The 17320-nt window shown below is 30.4% G+C and overlaps 1 protein-coding gene across 1 annotated transcript; it reads right to left on the bottom strand.

Moving 5' to 3' along the window:
- Positions 1-1258: 1258 nt before the first annotated feature.
- On the bottom strand, positions 1259-3859 carry LOC107404429 (cytochrome P450 81E8). Its single transcript, XM_016011378.4, has 2 exons — positions 2821-3859; positions 1259-2027 (listed from the first exon to the last, which is right to left on the bottom strand). The coding sequence occupies exons 1-2, from the start codon at positions 3718-3720 to the stop codon at positions 1404-1406; spliced, it is 1524 nt and encodes a 507-aa protein (XP_015866864.1). The 5' UTR covers positions 3721-3859; the 3' UTR covers positions 1259-1403.
- Positions 3860-17320: the final 13461 nt, after the last annotated feature.

The following is a 17320-nucleotide window of genomic DNA, read 5'->3' on the forward strand; positions in this document are numbered from 1 at the left end:
CAAATAATTAGGTGAATACAGTACAAATTATATTAGTTTTTTTAAAAAAATTAAACAAATTTAGTTTAAAAAAAATAAAATACAAAATAAGGCTCAAATTAAACAAATTTATCATTCTTTAATATTTAATGTGCTCCATGGATAATTGTTTTTTTGGCAGAAAAGCTATGGATATTGATATTTGGATATTGATATTGAGTTGGCTTTGGATAAAGTGGCCTCTTTTTATTTAAAGCCACGTGTCAAGATACAAGGACAATAGTCACGTGGACTTTGAAAAATCTTCCAACACGTTTTTTGTTTGGTTTCGGATAGGTATTAAATTGGGGATTGAAGATTTTTTAATATCTCAGATTCTAATTTCGTCAGTGAGTGCGTATATTTTAATCCTCTCCATTGCGTCAGTGCGATGGGTGGTTGCAAATTGTCATACGTCTGCACCAACATTAATTACAAAATTTTATTATATATATAATTAATTAATAAATTGAATAAATATTTTGCTGCTTCTAGTATTATTGTTTGATTATTTACCTGCCATTGATTTTTAATTCATGTCTAATGAACACTTTTGCCTGCCAATGAATAATTTTTCGCAGTCTAAAGCATCTATTTTTCTTTTTTTAAGCCAAACAATTATTTTCTCATTTAATCATTATGAGTTTGAATTTCGATTTTTTGAGTTTAGATTAAAAGAATAAAAACTATCTAATTTACTATATTAAATTATTATGGGTTAATTACATTTTAATATTTTTAATTTGAAAAAATTACACTTTTAGTTTTTAAATTCAAAATATTCTAATTTAAGCTTTCAAGTTTCAATTTGTTGTACTTTCATCTAGTTAAAATTTTGATATTGATGGTTAATTATTTCGTCATATTTAATAAATATTAAAAATACTAATCATTATAATTTAAACCCTTTAAAATATTCTATATTCTATTATTAATTTGTAATTTTTTTTACATTAAATTTTTAGTTTTAAAATTGACTAGTAACAAATTTTAGAATTGAAAAAATTAATTAGTTTTTTAATATGTCAATTAATTAATTTTTTCACTTGTCTTGTTTATAAATTAAAAATACTTACTTAATTTTTTTAATTTTTAAATTTTTTACTAGTTAGATTGAAAAGTGAGGTTCAAAAATGAAATAAAATATAAATTAAAGATTTGATGTGAAATATTTTTATACCAACGTACATTATACTAAAATGTAATTAATTATTTTTCTTTATGAATATTTTCGACATAGTTAAGAGTTGAAATCAAATTTCTATAATTAATATCTTACAGGATTAAAATTCAACACAAAACTACATGTCAATACTAAATTACACGCTTGCAAAAATACACATCAATTAACTATAGATATATAAGAAACTAATTAATCAACTGACTTAAATAGACAAGTGAACATTGTTGATGATCGGACGGGCCTTACACATGGCCTCCAATGGTATAGCTTTGGGCATGGTGGTCCCTTTTCCTTCAGACATGTCAATTTCCTCCTCGCTAACTCTTTCCCACTCAAAGCACTGAATCAATGACCCTAAAGCCAAGCCAACGACACGTTGGGCCAGTCCAGAGCCAGGACACGCCCTCCTTCCAATGCCAAACGGCACTAACTTGTGCACCTTATCATAATCTTCCTTGCCATTTTCGAATCTTTCAGGTTTAAAATTTTCTGGATCTTCCCATAGCTCAGGGTCTCTGTGTATTGCCCATGCATTGACCAATAAAATAGTGTCGCGTGGCACGTCGTAGCCGCCAACTTTGCAGTCCTCGGAAGAGAAATGAGGGACGAGCATCGGGGCAGCTGGATATAGTCGAAGAGTTTCGGAGACGATGCTTTTGAGGTAAGGCAGTTTGGGAAGATCTACTTCATCTATCAAGTTTTGTTGACCTACATGTTCATCTAGTTCAATTCTAGCCTTTTGCAATATGTGGGGATGGTTAAGCAGATTGGCCATTGCCCATTCTAATGTTACCGAAGATGTGTCGGTTCCAGCCAATAATAATATCTGCAAATAATGAGTTTGGTTATTTAAAAATTTATCTAAAATTTTAAAGAGATAGAATCATAGATCTGTGATTGAATATTAACGAAAAATCTAGTGTATTTTTATTTTTAATAAAATCAAGATATTATAATGTGATCAAATATTATGTATATACTATTACTTTGCTCGCTTTTAGTATTAACTATTTAAGAATATTATTGATGAATTATATATGAATATTAATTGAAAATGTTTTTATTTTTATTATTAAAATTCTAATATGGGAGAGTCAATATTTTAACGCAAACTAGTTAAATTTTCATATTTCATTGAAATCTTTTTTAATAAAAAAAAATTAAAATTTTATATATTTCTTTTTTTAACCCTATTTAGTTTAGTATATTTTTCCATCATAAATAAAGTTAGTTAACCCATCAGGTTGGAGCTCCATACATATATATATATATATATATATATTATGAGAATAAGATCAATTTTTTACACAAGGTTTTAAATCAATTTTTAACATCAGTTTTTAAATCCTGACCGTTGATTATATCACTTATGTTAGTGTAACATAACAAATCAAAAATGCCTAATTTTAAAATAGTTGTAATGACATTATCCTTATCCAATATTATATGGTTTCAATTCCCATGCATGCATTTGTTTAAAATTCCATCTCAATCTCACATCATGTAGAACCCACATGTATGCAAAAATGGCAATAAATAAATAAATAAAAATAAAAACTACGAGTTAAAAGGGGAAAAAAAATACATTATGGAAAAAGACAAATCTTAAAAGTTCTAACCAGTACAAGCCCTTTGATTATTTGATCAGTGTAGTAGTCAGGCTGTGACTCTTGCAATGAAAGCAAATGATCAATCATTGTGTTTCTGCTCTCTATATTCCTCCGATGCTCATCAATAAGGCCTTGCAAGAACGCATCTGTCCTCTTCGCGAGCCTCCTAACCCTGTTTTCATAACCTTCACTTCCATGAATCCAATTCAAAATGGGTAAAAAATCACCTGGATTGGCAGCCCCACCATGAGCAACCGCCTCTCTTATTATCGCTCTGAATTGCCGAGCTTCCTCCTCATGTGTCACCCCATCCCCATAATATCGCTTACCGGCCCCCATTCTCATTACGATGTTAAAGGTAAGCTCCGAAAACATGGACTTCAATTCCACCTTTGCAAAACTATGCACCGAATTACGCGAAAGCTTAAGCAGTAAGCGTTTGATTTCGTCCTTTCGAACGCCCAAGAACATGTTGAGACGACTCGACGAGAATATTTCGATGGCACCGATGCGGCGGAGGTTGCGCCAGTGATCGCCGTATGGGGATGCAACAATTGTGGTGTTGTTGTAGCCTATGTGTTTGCCTACGAGCAGCTGTGGACGGTTTGCAAGAACAATGTCGTTCTTGGTGAAACATTCTTCAACTGCCGAAGGTGATGATACTATAACCACACGGCGGGATCCGAACCGGAGAGAGTAAATGGGACCGTATTTATGTGATAGACGGCGGAAGGTTCGATGGACAGGGAGTTTTAAGAGATGGAGATGACCTATAATGGGAAGAGATGGTGGTCCTGGTGGGAGGTTTTTGTATGGAGTTCTAGTTGAAAGCAAGAACTTGAAAGTTATAAAGACAAGGGTGATAAAGGAAAGGCTTGTGTACAGCAAAGACAGAGTAGTGTCTTCCATGGCACTGTTTTGCTTGGTTGATGTGGGATAGGATTTCGTCTGAGGCTATTTTGTGAGGCAGTACTGGTTGTGGCTAAGATCAACTGGTATTTATCAGTGGTTCTCTCTGGGTCCCCTGTGATGGGATTCTAGTATAAAATGTTATCCAAAATACTATACTTAAAGAGAGCGTAGTGGCAAACCTAGAATTTTCTTCTTCAATAATTCAAATTTAATTTAGATCTCTCCGTTCATTTTAAAGAAAGAAATATATATAAAAATTTGTTAAAAAAATGTGCCAATCCTGCATCTTAAAAATTGTGTCATTCATTTTTTTGTCTGGATTTTCAAATTTATTGTCAAATAAAAATTTTTGCTACAGTACATACTATAGTAAGGCTATATATATATATATATACATATGGAGTTCTTTTACGATTAAAACCGTCCGCATATGGCTACGTTTTTATTTTTATTATTTTTACATTTTTTTTAAAATTTTTTGTTATTGTAATTTTCACTACTTGAATATTTTATGCTTCATAGCTTGATAATTAGACAAAATCAGCTGATGTGGTGGTGATCCTACTTCACGTGATCAGTCGAATGTGACTATATATATCTAATTACGTAAGCAAGTACGTATATTTTGTTGTCTTCCGAATTCCAAATCTAATCTCTTTGTGCGGTTTGCGTCAGTGAATACGTACGTGCACTATGCCGTTTCGGTGCACCAGCACGCTTACTCATTGTGGTAAACAGAAATCATTGCCACTTTACCTCGAATGGTTGGGCATTCTGCGCTTTCTCCTCATATGTATATACATTTATATATTTAAATAAACATAGACGTAGACAGAAACATTTTATGGAATGCTAAAGTAATACAGCTTTCCAATTCCACCACTCATTGAATTAATTTCCGCTTTCTTACATTAGTGCAATATTTGGTACATGAATTCAATCGTGTTAGGTTCTGTAGATATATATATATATATATATATATACATATATATTTGTAGAAATGAGTAGGAAGTAATATTTATTTCATTTTAAATTAAATACATTTTGATATTTTATATTTTGATTAAATAATATTGATTTAGTTGCTAAATTATTCATATTTATTATTTAAAAAGGAGTTTGAAACAAAAAAAAATTTGTAAATGATAAGAGAAATATATTATATTTTAGTCGAATTGCATATTGATATATAAATTTAAAATAATCCAATTTGAGCCTTTAATTATAATTTATAAACTGTTTCATATTATCTAATCATCAAATTAACTCACTAACTCACTAATTTGATGGTGTCAATTAAACCTTTTTTCTCAACATAAAAAATAAAATTCTAAAATGATATGGCAAAAAAAAAAAAAAGATAATATACCATAAAAGCTTTTGAAAAATTAGGTAGCTTTCGATGCTTTATTTATTTATTTGTTTTACAAAGAAAGAGTTAATTGATGTCGATAACTTTTAATAATCAATTTGAGGATTAATTGAATAAATGTGAAACAATTTATAAATTGACTGTATATACTGACACGTTTTAAATTTGAAAAGTTTAAAATCCATTACATATTACATATGCATGCAAATATAGTTGGGTAATTTAAACCAAATTTTATATGACAACGCAAAATAATTAAACTGAAGCTAACGAATCAAACTCAAAGAGTACTTTGCTCATGATCGGAGTTGCTTCAGGGCCTCCAATGGTTCAATTTTCGGCATGGTAACTCCTTTACCTTCCCTCATATCAGTTTTCTTCTCGCTGAATTTTTTTTTTTCCATTCAAAGCACTGATCAAAGACCTCAAGGTCAAGTTGAGGGGACGTTGGGCGAGTCAAACACCAGGGTATGCCCTCTTTCCAATACCAAAGGGCATTAGTTTCAATAACTCAGGCTGATCGCCTTCTACAAATCTCTCGAGCTTAAAAGTTTTTGCATCATCCCACAGTTTAGGGCCTCTATGCATAACCTATACATTAACCAGTAATAGAGTGTCACGTGGCATGTTGTATCTTCCAACGATGCAATCCTTGAATGAGTAATGTGGCACTAGCATTGGGGCCACTGGGTAGAGATGAAGGGTCTAGAGATGATGCTTTGGAGGTTAGGTAGTTTGGGAAGATCTTCTTCATTCACCATGTTTTGCTGGCCAATAATGAGCATCCGATTCGGCTTTTATCTTTTTCAAGACGATCATTACCCATTCTAATTTTAGTGAAGAGATGCCAGTCCCCCAGCTAATATCATCATCTGCTTGTCAAATAAGAATTTTGTAGGTCGTAAACCAACGAATTGGAAAATGCAAATATAATATAGGAATGTTTGTTAAAAAAAAATAATAATAAAAAAATAAAAATAAAAAAAAGACACTTGCCTCTTCACATCGGTCAGGAGGCACTCACCCTGTGTTAATTTTTCATTTCTTTGATCAAGCTTTTTAACTATTTTAAACTTTTTTAATTAATGTGTAGGACCCATTTATTGATATTTTATAAATAATAATCTCAATGGTTATTAAATTTTCTGGAGCCCTAACTTTACAAAATATATATCTATATATATAGAAACTGGTTTGTATACAGATTCGTGTTATTTAAAAATTTTCATCAATATTATTATAAAAAAGTAATATTAAAAATAATTTTTTCAAAAATCATTGTTAATATTACGATCGTTTGTACTGTAGTATTTTTATATATATATATATATATATACAATTTTGCTATTGCTATGTGAATTTTGAATGTTTATCTCATATAACGTGTATAATGTATTTTCACATTTTGTAACATGTTATCAAGAGTATAATTTGTGTAATTTTTTTTATGTCCTGTAATATGTTGAATATGCTTTGGAACATAAAAAAAAAAAGAAAAAAAGAAAAAGAAATTGTTATACGCGTTCCATAAAAAGGACTATATATATATAGTTTTCATCAGTCGGCTTGGGAGCACAATTCCAACTTTATGTGTAGCATGCCTATTAACGTTTGCAAAAAATTACTACTCATCGAATTAGAGTTTTAATTTTAATTCATTAATTAATTTGATATAATTAACATGTGACATCTTAGCACACTCTCACCTTATATACATACATATATATATATATATATATATATATATATGTTGATATTATGTTTCTAATATATCATTATTCTATATATATATATATATATGAACGAATGAAAACCCTGAGTATATCTTATGAAAGTAGTATGCCTTCAATTACTTTGTGGAAGAAAATACTTTGTAGTATTAGAAGCAATTATGGATTGGATATATATAAGATTCCAAGCGAAAATTAATATCATCAAGGGTTCCAAAACTATGATATACCACATCTTAAAACTACCAATTCTTTTCTACGTCCTATAATATATCGTGGGACATAGAAAAACATTATTAACATTCCATAAGGAGGAATATATATTGATTTGTTGCGAATATAATTCTAATTTTATGTAAAATATCTATTTATGTGATAATTGTTAAAGTTACTATTTGTCCATCTAAAATTTTAATTTTAAATTATTAATTTACATGACATATTAAACTTATACAAATACGTACCTTCTTAATAATTTTGTGGAGGCAAGGGTTTTGCCATATTAGAAACAATTATGATTCCAAGTGAAAATAAACATTATCAAGTGTTCCAAAACTATGGTTTACCACATTTTATAGACCTCCATATACTACTATATGAACATTTAGTGTAAAAAGACAAATAAAATCATGGAAACTAGAACTTCTTTAATGTTGTTGTCATTTCTACAAATATTTTTGGAGCTAGCAAAATGAAAAAGGTATATATGCTTTAAGGCGAAGGAAAAAACAAAACAATGGGATCAATTATTTAGTTGATTGACACAATAAACCTACCAATATTAAGCCTTTGCTAATTTGGTCAGTGTAGTATTCAGGCTGTGATTGTATTGCATGCAAAGACAGCAAATGATCAATTAATCATGGTGTTTCTACTTTTCCTTTTCCTATGCTCATCAATGAAACTTTTCAAAAAAGAATCAGCCCTATCAGCAAGGCTCCGTACGTTTAATCCAAATACTAAATAAGACGACTTTAAAACAACTATACTGCTGCATTAGAAGACAAAAGAATAAAAATAAAGTATGGAATGATGGCAGCATACAAAAAAATGTGTTTGTGAATGATATAATTTTATTTTAGGGAAGTGTTTTCTCTTTTATTTTGCAGATTCATAGCCATAGCTTCATCAATAATAAAGGAGGTTTTACGAACTTTATCGTTAATCTTTGCATCTAACAGTTTGACATGCAAAGTAGGAGAAACTCTAGCTCTAGGTGAGATTGATTCAAAAAAAGAATGAAAATAAAAACCTCGAGATTCAAATAAAAATATTCCAGCATACAAACACAAATATATTCTTTTATCTTTTTAAAGTGGTATTATAAAATCCATGCAACAATACTTTGGTTATAGATAACCTTACAAAATTAACAGGCTAGTTTCCATCCACCATTTTCTACAAAAAATTTTTAGAAGTGGAGATACCTTATTCATATATATATATATATATATATATATCTATATATAGGTCAAACAAAAATAAATAAATGAATAAACTATGAGTCCTAATTTAGTTAAGTCATGGATGTTTACATATGACACGTCCGGTGCGCTATTTATGCTGCAAATAGTGGCGAAGCTGAGGATCTGCGGAAGAGAAGACCTAAGCTTTGGAAATTTTTATGTGGCAAATAGGGGAGAATCCAAGCTTTTTTTCTTTTCTTTTTTTTTTTTTAACATTTACAATAATTTTTCCAGCACTCCAATACATCGAACCGTGAATATTATTTATGGGACTAATTATATATGTATATGTATATATATATATATATAAATTTAAAAATAAAATAAATTTTTAATTCAATAATTAAGAATGTAGTTAGGATAATTAGAGGAAAAGGTAATGTCTAGGCTTGTGGGTAAGGATTTTATATGGGAAGGGTAGGTGGAATTTCTTGTATTCTTTCTACATCAGACAGTAGCATTAAAACAATATTGTTTTCTTCCCTATCTTTTGGGAATGATTAGTTATACTAATTAATCTTTTGAATATTTTTATGCATGGTAATTATTTGTGGGCCTTTACTTTGTTTAATTTTTTCGTTTTCTCTGAAGAAAAAATGGTTAGTTTACAATGACATTGAAGGATTCCTATGCATCTTGATAAGAAAATTAGAAGAAAAGAGAAAAGAGAAAATATTAAATTTATGATATTGTAAATAATTGTTGAAAAAAATTCACACTTTAAAAACAATAAGGATTGATATAACTAAAAAGATAAAATATGTATTTCAAATATAATTGAATATTAGAGGTACCCCATTAAGAAAAGTAGAAAACCGAAAAAAGAAAAAGAAAACTGACAAAGACAGAGGCCAAAGCGCATAAAGATGGCCTTGTTACGATTCTTGAAAACTTAAATTTGCACAAATTATTATTACTTATTTTTTCCTCAAAGAAAAAGGAATTTTATTGAAATGCAGAGGGAGATCTCGAGTACGTGTGATAACCTAAATCAGTATCTCATATTTAATTGTATCCATGTTTTGCATTAATATTGAAAACTCCTAGTTTTTCACGCAGCAAACCAATCAATTGTCAGGAATTAATTTCATTATTTTATAATTAATTATATTAAATATAATTAATAATTAATGATTTCCTTTGTTGCATATATATTGTAGCCCAAGTCAATATTTGACCCAATTTGCTCTGTCAAAAGTCATATATATATATATATATATATATAAATATACTCTTCCAATTGTTAATTTATTTTCATCTCATAAAAATTAGGAAATTTACCATTGAAGAATTAAAAAACCAATTTTAAATTAAATAATAATAATATATGGCAATTGGATGATCAGAGCATAATAAATTGCCTCCTCAATGGCTTTAAAGTGACTTTCCTGAGCCACGAAAAGTGATTATTGGATGGTATGTTTATGACCTGTTTCAGGATTGACTTTTATAATCAACAGAATCAAGCTCAGATAAAAGAGGAGAAGATGAAGAGTGCCTGTCAGCAAGTAGCAGAGACGTTCACTGACATGGTTAAGTTAGCTAAAGAGCGATTAAATTGTCTGCATTTCTATACATATATATTTATAAATTATCTTCTGCATTTTGGGATTAAATATCAGCCATGGGCTTATTTTTTTCCCGGTAGCTTTAGCAGAAAAAAAAAAAAAAAAAAAAAAGGGAGAAAAAGGGGGGCGTTTTCTAGTCTTGTGAACTCTATATGGCTAGAAGAGGCGCTTAATGGCTTAACACTCTTCTAAAAACTGAATTACTTCTTAATATGTTGCTACTCTTTTTTTTTTTTTTTTTTTAAAAAAAATGATAGCCGTTTATAGTTTACCCAAAAAAAAAAAAATTTGAAACCTATATAATATTTACTCAGGAAACCAAAAAAAAAAAAAAAAAAAAAAAAAAAAGATAGAAAAAGAGAAAGAAAAACTAGTGAGAGGGAAAGAGAGACTAGCAAAGCAATCGTACTGGTTAAAGTTTTGTCTGGAAACTGCTGATTTATTAGTCTTTTAATGTAATCACAATTCCATCCACAAAAAATGGTTTAAAAACCTTTTGAAGTTTCTAATTTTTTTGGCAATAATAAAACTTTATTAGCAAGAAGAATCGATCGCAGAACCTTTTAAAAGTTGTTTGGCCAGTTTTAGAATAAAATTGGTGTCATCAAGATTTTCGCCATTATAAATGCTTTTCATTGATTTAACACTATTTCTGAAAGGAAAGGGACAGCTAGAGCGATTAAAGGTTTTATTTCCCAAGGCGTATTGTTCCTTTTTCCCCAACCAAAAAAAAAAAAAAAAAAAAACATATGTTATCATAAGCGTGACAAGACGTGGCTTCTGCTAACTCGTTATAATTTTCCAGCTCGTTATAATTGAGGAAGCAAGGCTCGTCCTCGTTGTCATAGACTCATGCCAAAGAAATTGAAGGAACAGTTTATTGATACATTTCTTTCCTTCTTCTTTTTTTCCCTTTTTTTTAACTGATCCTTGATGAATATGTATTATAGAGAGATAGAATAGTCTTGCATGTCCTAATTAATTAGCTTTGGAGGCTCTTGCAATTGTTCACAATCAATTATTGAAAAATTAGCCGTTCGATGGCAACAGTCTACCATTACTTATTCTACAAATTGTTTAATATGAGAGGATGTAGCGTCACTTGTTACATGAGTTGTCATCGTAGATGCTAATTAGATTAGTAGACTTTTGTGTGGGGATTTTATTAGTAAATTAATTAAATTATATATATCATGCCATATCATTTTATGTACCCAAATTTTGATAAAAAAAAATATTGTTGACTATATTTAAAAAATATATATATATATAAAATTAATTTTTTTAAATATTAGACTATATAAAATTATTTGAATGTTTTAACATTACAGTGAATTTTAAATAAAATTTTTTCTATTTTATTAAAATAAAATTTACTATTGATAATTATCGTATTAAAGATGAAGATTGAAATTTAAAATTTAAAAAATAATATAAATTTAATAACATACAAAAATAAATTTGTAAAAGTTTAATAATTAATAAATATAATTTTAAATTTTATACAATTTAAAAATAAAAAAATCAAAAAATTTTTTAAAAAAATTTATGTTAATTTTCATATTTAAAATCTTATTTAGACCTCACTATTCAACTGGAAACAATATCTTGCAAAGAGCAATATAAATGCGAAAATCACGATTTCAAAAAGCACAAAATTTTGACCCGAAGTCATTATAGTGGTTCCTTAGAAAATATCCGGAAAAACCCTCCTGCTAGAAAACAACTGAAGGAACTAAAAAAACGACGGAAGCTAGTAACAGCATTATGCTTGACACCTGGATAAAAATAAAGCTAGAAACGCGGGAAAAAATAATTAATTTACTGAAGAAAATAATTAAGACTAATATGTCGTGTATGGGTACCATCAAATCTAATGGTTTCCATAACGACTGTGTGAAAACCACTATTTCTTCGGTAAAAATCTAAAATATGAATCTTCCAATTATACTATCAAATAAACAAATAAATAAAAGAAAAATACCATATGAACTAATAAGTCATCCCACTGTGAAACGAATTTCCATATACATGCAATTAAGAATCAAAATTCTACCTAATTCTCTTAATATTAATGGTCGATGTTGACATGTTAAAGGCATCTTTCTTTATTTCGGTACCTTGATCAGCCATACATATCGATCTTTTAAATAATGAAATTGAAAAATGGTGAATTCCTTGTCTTTTAATTATAGTTACTTCCCTTTAAAAAAAAAAAAAAAAATTGAGTAGCTACTTGAAAGCTTGGTTTTCTAAGTGATAAAAATAATCAACAGATTGGTATTTGAGAAATCCATGAAACTTCCATCATGTATATATTTAATTGCCCCCATAACTTCCTGTCATGAAATACTACAACACAGAACTCCTTAACCCCCAAAATTTCCAAGAAATAATTGACTTTTTTTTTTTAACCTTTCGATCGAGTTCAAAAGAAACATGGACAATCTGGTTGGCTTGAATAACAGAGTTATATATGTTGCCTCATTTGAACGGCTTTGAACTTCCAACTTGTTTGCTTCACATTTTCCGTTTCTCCCATATATTAATTCCATGTTGGTCTAATTGATTGAATATATATTTCTGCTGTGTCATATATATATATATATATGAAATCCTTTTGCGAAGCGATGATTGTCTCTTTGCATAAGTATGAACATTACAACAACCTTGTAAGTCATCTAGAATATCCGTTTTCCTCTGCAAAAGGATCCTTTTTATTTCTCTTAAAATAAGTGTAGTTTTTAGGTTTCCATTTCCTGTAAGTATTCCATATCTCAAAACAAAAAGCCCTAAACAAATATCAGATCCCAAAAGAGAGATTAATTGAGAGAGAGATATATTAACAAATTGAGTCTTTCAAGTAGTGAAAACAAGGCCATTACCCACACCCATTGGGCACCTAGATTTGGGAGAGCGCGCCAAAGATGAAGCGAATCTAAAAGCTGTATTTTAATGGATCCAATTTGGAGTTATATATAATATGAATTTCATTAAATTTTATATCAGAGAGAGGGTTAGGTGGTGAAAGGGAAACTCACAAGTAGTTGAGAATATTGGGGAATGGTTCGAATTTCTATATATGGGTTGAAGTGGCGTTGGAATCCACTTTAAAATTGCTTGATATGAACTAGACATATGGAAGGTGGGGTGTGTGTGTTTATTTTTATTTTTATTTTTATTTTATTTTGTTTGGGACGCCCAGCATGCTTCCAAGCCATTGAAAACCTCGGCTTCTTTTTTAGACGTGTAAAGTTTTACCCCACTGGGAATTTCAATAGGCATTACTGTTACCTCGTACACAAATAAACTATGTTCTTTGAAGCTCCAATTATCGGTGGATCGAATGAAAAAAAAAAAAGCCACGTTCTCCATGAATACCACCAAACTAGCTATGTATATATTACTCTTACTGTTTCACATTTTAGCAGCTTTCACTCAAATCGGCCATCATATATAAATTATATGTTCGAAAAGTAATCCTTTCTAGACAATTCAGAAATAATTCTTAAAATGGACAATTAAATTTTTAAGTTTTTCTTAATCAAGGTGGCATGTTTATTAGTTAACAACATGTTTTTTGTGCTCCAAATATAGTACCCTAAAGTACTCTTGGGTTAGATTCACCAAAAAATACTCTTGGCTTAGTATGCATGAAATGTACTTGTCCCCTCATGGAGGGTAGCTATTGCATTTTTTTATAGGAATTTGAGCATGTTAGTAAGAAGATGATCAACTTTTTGGTTCGTTTTAACATTTGATTGGATACATATACATATATATATATATATATATATATTTATTTATTTATTTAACATTGCCCTTGTAGTCATAATCCAAATCCCATCAATGCATAAATAAATCAAATCCCATCAATTATTGATGGATTTAAAAAATATTTATAAGCGAATCTTCAAGTATGATCATTTTCATAGGTACTATCACAATGATGGGTAACGAACATGCTTCCTATACAATTTCCTTGAAGTTTCTTCTGGGGTGGTCAGTATTTTGTTAAGAAATAGACCAATTAAATCAATGAAGTATCTTTATTTTGTCAACATTAATAAAGTAAATGAAAATTTAGACCTGGGAGGTCTTGAAAGCTAGTCTATGAGAGCGAGAGAGAGATATCAGAATATGAAACCTTTATGGGAAAAGTTGCGTTTACTTACTTTATGCTTTCTTGTATTTGAAAGGTGTCTGTACCTCGATGGATACATAGGCTTGAAAAGGAAATAGGATACTTCATGGACTTTGTTGTGCGCTCTTCCATCTACGGGATGTGAGGAATTAATGAAGAAAAAGTTGGCGTATAAAAATGACAATGTCACTTGGGATTTGGACGTAAAAAACCATTGAGTTAATGGTTTTAAAGCATTTAGTTAATAAGAAACTAATTCTTATTTCATGTCGGTGGAAATAAATATGTAATATTCATAAGCTTGCTCCCATGCTAAAACTATTAAAAATATATTTTCAGATTTAAAATTCAAATATAGGTGAAAAACCCCCCATTTCCCATATTGTTAAAAAAAAAAATCAGCAAGCAATCTTTGCTATAAATTCCCAACTGTGGCTTCAACCTAGCAGCTAGCCATTTTAGCCTTTTTACTACTTAAAATCCTAACTTTTCAAATGGTAGTTTTAATTGATCATCCATTACTGTTATTCATCTGACTCAATTTGAAAACCAGGTTTCTCTTAATATGAACTTTTTGACAAGAATGCAAATAAGGAAACAAAGCCAGATCTACAGCTCACACCAGCACCAAATAAAAAGCTATTTTATACGCAGCCTACATCAGATCAGCTTACACTAGATAAGCTAAATACCAAATCTACCTCCAGAGAGGAAGGAAACACTCAAATCAACAAATAAGGAAAGAAGTGATATTGCAAAATATATTAAGGAAGTTTTTGTCTAAAAGGAAACTTTCTCCAGGAATCTACTGGTTGACTTCCTGTGCAAGGCAACTTATACCCGTTAGGATTTTTTGCTTTCTTTCAAAGAGTTATTTTTTAATCTTTCCTTTGTATATGGAAATTTCTTAAATACACTTCTCAAATTGCCTTATGAAGTGGTCTTCTCTTTTGTACAAATACCATAGTTTTCTCAATGAAGAACACATATCAGAAATTACAAGTTTTATCAAATATTCTTTATTTCTTCACAGTATCAGAGCAATTGACTTCTGCAACTATCTTCTATCATGGATGCTCAGAATGAAACGACCACCCAAAACAGAATTCCCTCAAATTCCCCTATAGAACCAGTACTCACAATTCAAGTCTTCCATCAGTGTTCCAGTTTAGTTTCTACAAAACTAAACAGCTCTAATTTCCTTCTCTAACGCTCACAAATACTTCCATTGGTCCGTAGTCTTGGAATCTCACATCATCTTACCATCCCTAAATGACCCTGTGAATTCTGTCTCGATGAAAAGGAGGTTCTGGTATTGAATCCAAACCACAGCAATTGGATTAATAATGATGGACTTCTCACAACCTAGTTACTTAGTGCTATGTCCAATGATATTTTAAGTTTAAATGTGGGAATAGACAATGCCTATTCTCTCTGGAAATCCGTGGAAGATTAGCTGCTGCCTACAACCAAGGAGCAAGAATATCTTCTCAAGGACAGACTTGCATCTATCAAAAAGGGTTCCTCTTCAACAGATGAATACCTACGTAAGTTCAAACAGTTTTATGATAATTTGAGTGTTATTAATGCACCTGTTTCAGATGTAGACAAGGTGTTTTCCTTTGCTAGAGGACTTGGCCCAAATTATGAATATTTTAAGGTAGCCATGCTCACAAAACTACCTTATGCATCATTTAATCAGTTTGTTTTAACTTTACAAAACCATGATCAAATGACTGAAACTGAAAATGAGACAAGTAAACTAGAACTTGATTAGCATCAAGTTTACTTTGGACAATGTGGCAGAGGAAAAGGACGAGGAAACCAAGATGGCAGATTTAATTCAAGAGGTAAAGGCTTTACACCAGCAGGAAAGTTCACTGGAAACATAGATAAGAAGAAACCAGAATAGCAATTGTTCAATGGTCAAGGCTCGAATCAAAGAACTAAAGATAAAGTTTTCTGTCAAATTTATGACAAACCAAATCATATTGCTTTAGACTACTAGCATAGGTTTGATCACTCCTACACCAAAAAAGAAGTTCCAAAGGCTTTAGCAGCTCTCAAAATCACAAAAAATGATGAAAAGTTTTATGCAGACTCAAGTGCAATAGCACACATGACCAACGATGCAGGTAAGATTCATAATTCCTTTCCCTACTCAGGTAAATATAATATATATGTTGGAAATGGACATGGTCTATCAATAACTCATGTAGGAAATACAACCATTAGAACAAATCAAGGAGATTTAAAACTTAAAAAATGTCTTATCAATTCCTGAATTGAGAAAAAATCTGCTATCTGTTAGCCAATTGACTAGAGATAATAACTGTGTTTTTGAGTTTTCTTCTAATGGCTTTGTTATAAAGGATTGGAGCAACAAAATTCTAGCCACAAGCCATAAGAAAGGGAAGCTCTACGTCCTTGATGGTGAAGAACATCACGCTTTAAGCACAATAAAGGCTTCTTCAGAGACATGGCATCAAAGGATGGGGCATCCAAATCAAAAAATTTTAAGAATTCTTCAGTCAAAAGATATTATTAATATTTCTAGTTGGACAAATAAATCTAGGGTCTGTGAAAGTTGTCAATTAGGAAAAAGTTGTAAACTTTCTTTTGGTTTATCTATTAAAATTTCCAAGTCTCCTTGGAAAATGTTCACTGTGATTTATGGGGACCTACCCCAATAATTTCCTCACAAAATATTCGATTCTATGCTGTTTTTGTTGATGATTTTATCAGGTACAATGGCTTTATCCTTTGAGGAAAAAGTCTGACTTCTTTGAATGTTTTCTCAAATATCAAAGATTGGTAGAAAACCAACTTGATCATAAGATAAAAGTCTTCCAAAGTGATGGAGGTGGTGAGTTCAAATCAAATACGTTTCAACAGCATCTGCATAAATGTGGTATTATGCACCAAATGTCTTGTCCAGGTACACCTAAACAAAACGGTATTGCAAAAAGGAAACACAGGAGCATCATTGAGATGGGACTCACTATGATGTTTCATGCAAATTCACCAATGAAATTATGGGTTGAAGCCTTCTTAACAGCAACATATCTTTTAAATAGATTGCCTACTAATGCCTTGAAGCATGAAATTCCTTATTTTTGTCTTTTTAACAAATATCCTGACTATACATATTTAAGAACCTTTGGTTGCAGATGCTATCCATATTTAAGAGATTATGGCAAAAATAAATTCTCAAGAAAAACATTACCTTGTGTGTTTGTTGGTTACAGTCCTCAGCATAAAGGGCTTAGGTGTCTACATCCTCCAACAAATCGCATTTATATTTCTAGGCATGTTGT

This window comes from Ziziphus jujuba, chromosome 7 (genome assembly GCF_031755915.1).
Source record: "Ziziphus jujuba cultivar Dongzao chromosome 7, ASM3175591v1".
Lineage (NCBI taxonomy): Eukaryota > Viridiplantae > Streptophyta > Magnoliopsida > Rosales > Rhamnaceae > Ziziphus > Ziziphus jujuba.

Excerpts from the sequence above, each read along its gene's own strand:
- LOC107404429 (XM_016011378.4), bottom strand. The coding sequence starts at position 3,720 with ATGGAAGACACTACTCTGTCTTTGCTGTACACAAGCCTTTCCTTTATC. Across the intron at positions 2,028-2,820 it reads TAATCAAAGGGCTTGTACTG|ATATTATTATTGGCTGGAAC; the intron begins GTTAGAACTTTT and ends CATTATTTGCAG.